At 42.4% G+C, this 340-nt stretch overlaps 1 protein-coding gene across 1 annotated transcript in view; it reads left to right on the forward strand.

The window, feature by feature from the left end:
• Nucleotides 1-253: 253 nt before the first annotated feature.
• EMH_0045630 (uncharacterized protein) overlaps nt 254-340 on the forward strand; it is a gene marked incomplete at both ends in the record, with an annotated part of 955 nt that continues 868 nt past the window's right edge. Inside the window, one exon of the mRNA XM_013496086.1 lies at nt 254-299. Coding sequence (XP_013351540.1) covers nt 254-299 — 46 coding nt within the window. The remainder of the gene's footprint in view (nt 300-340) is intronic.

Below are 340 nucleotides of genomic sequence, written 5' to 3' on the forward strand. Positions count from 1 at the left end.
TTTTCCTCCTTTCCTAGCCCCTCCCCAGCGCTGCATCAGCTGCTGCTGCTGCTGCTGCTGCTGCTGCTGCAGTGTTTGCTGCTCTTTATTTTTTCCGTAGAAAGAAGTGTACATACACCCCAGGTCACCGCAGCATCTCTTTTTTTCTTTTTTTTTTTTTCTCTCTTCTTCTCTCATTTATTTATAAATTCATAAATTTATAAATTTATTTATTTTCTGTTGTCTCCGTGTTTGCTGCTGCTGATGGAGATCGATGGCCGTCGCCGTTTACAGCAGCAGCAGCAGCAGGGACGATACGAGTGAAACAACAACAGCAGCAACTATAAAAGGAATAAATAAA

This window comes from Eimeria mitis, genomic scaffold (genome assembly GCF_000499745.2).
Source record: "Eimeria mitis Houghton genomic scaffold, Emh_scaff1905, whole genome shotgun sequence".
NCBI classification, from domain to species: Eukaryota; Apicomplexa; class Conoidasida; order Eucoccidiorida; family Eimeriidae; genus Eimeria; species Eimeria mitis.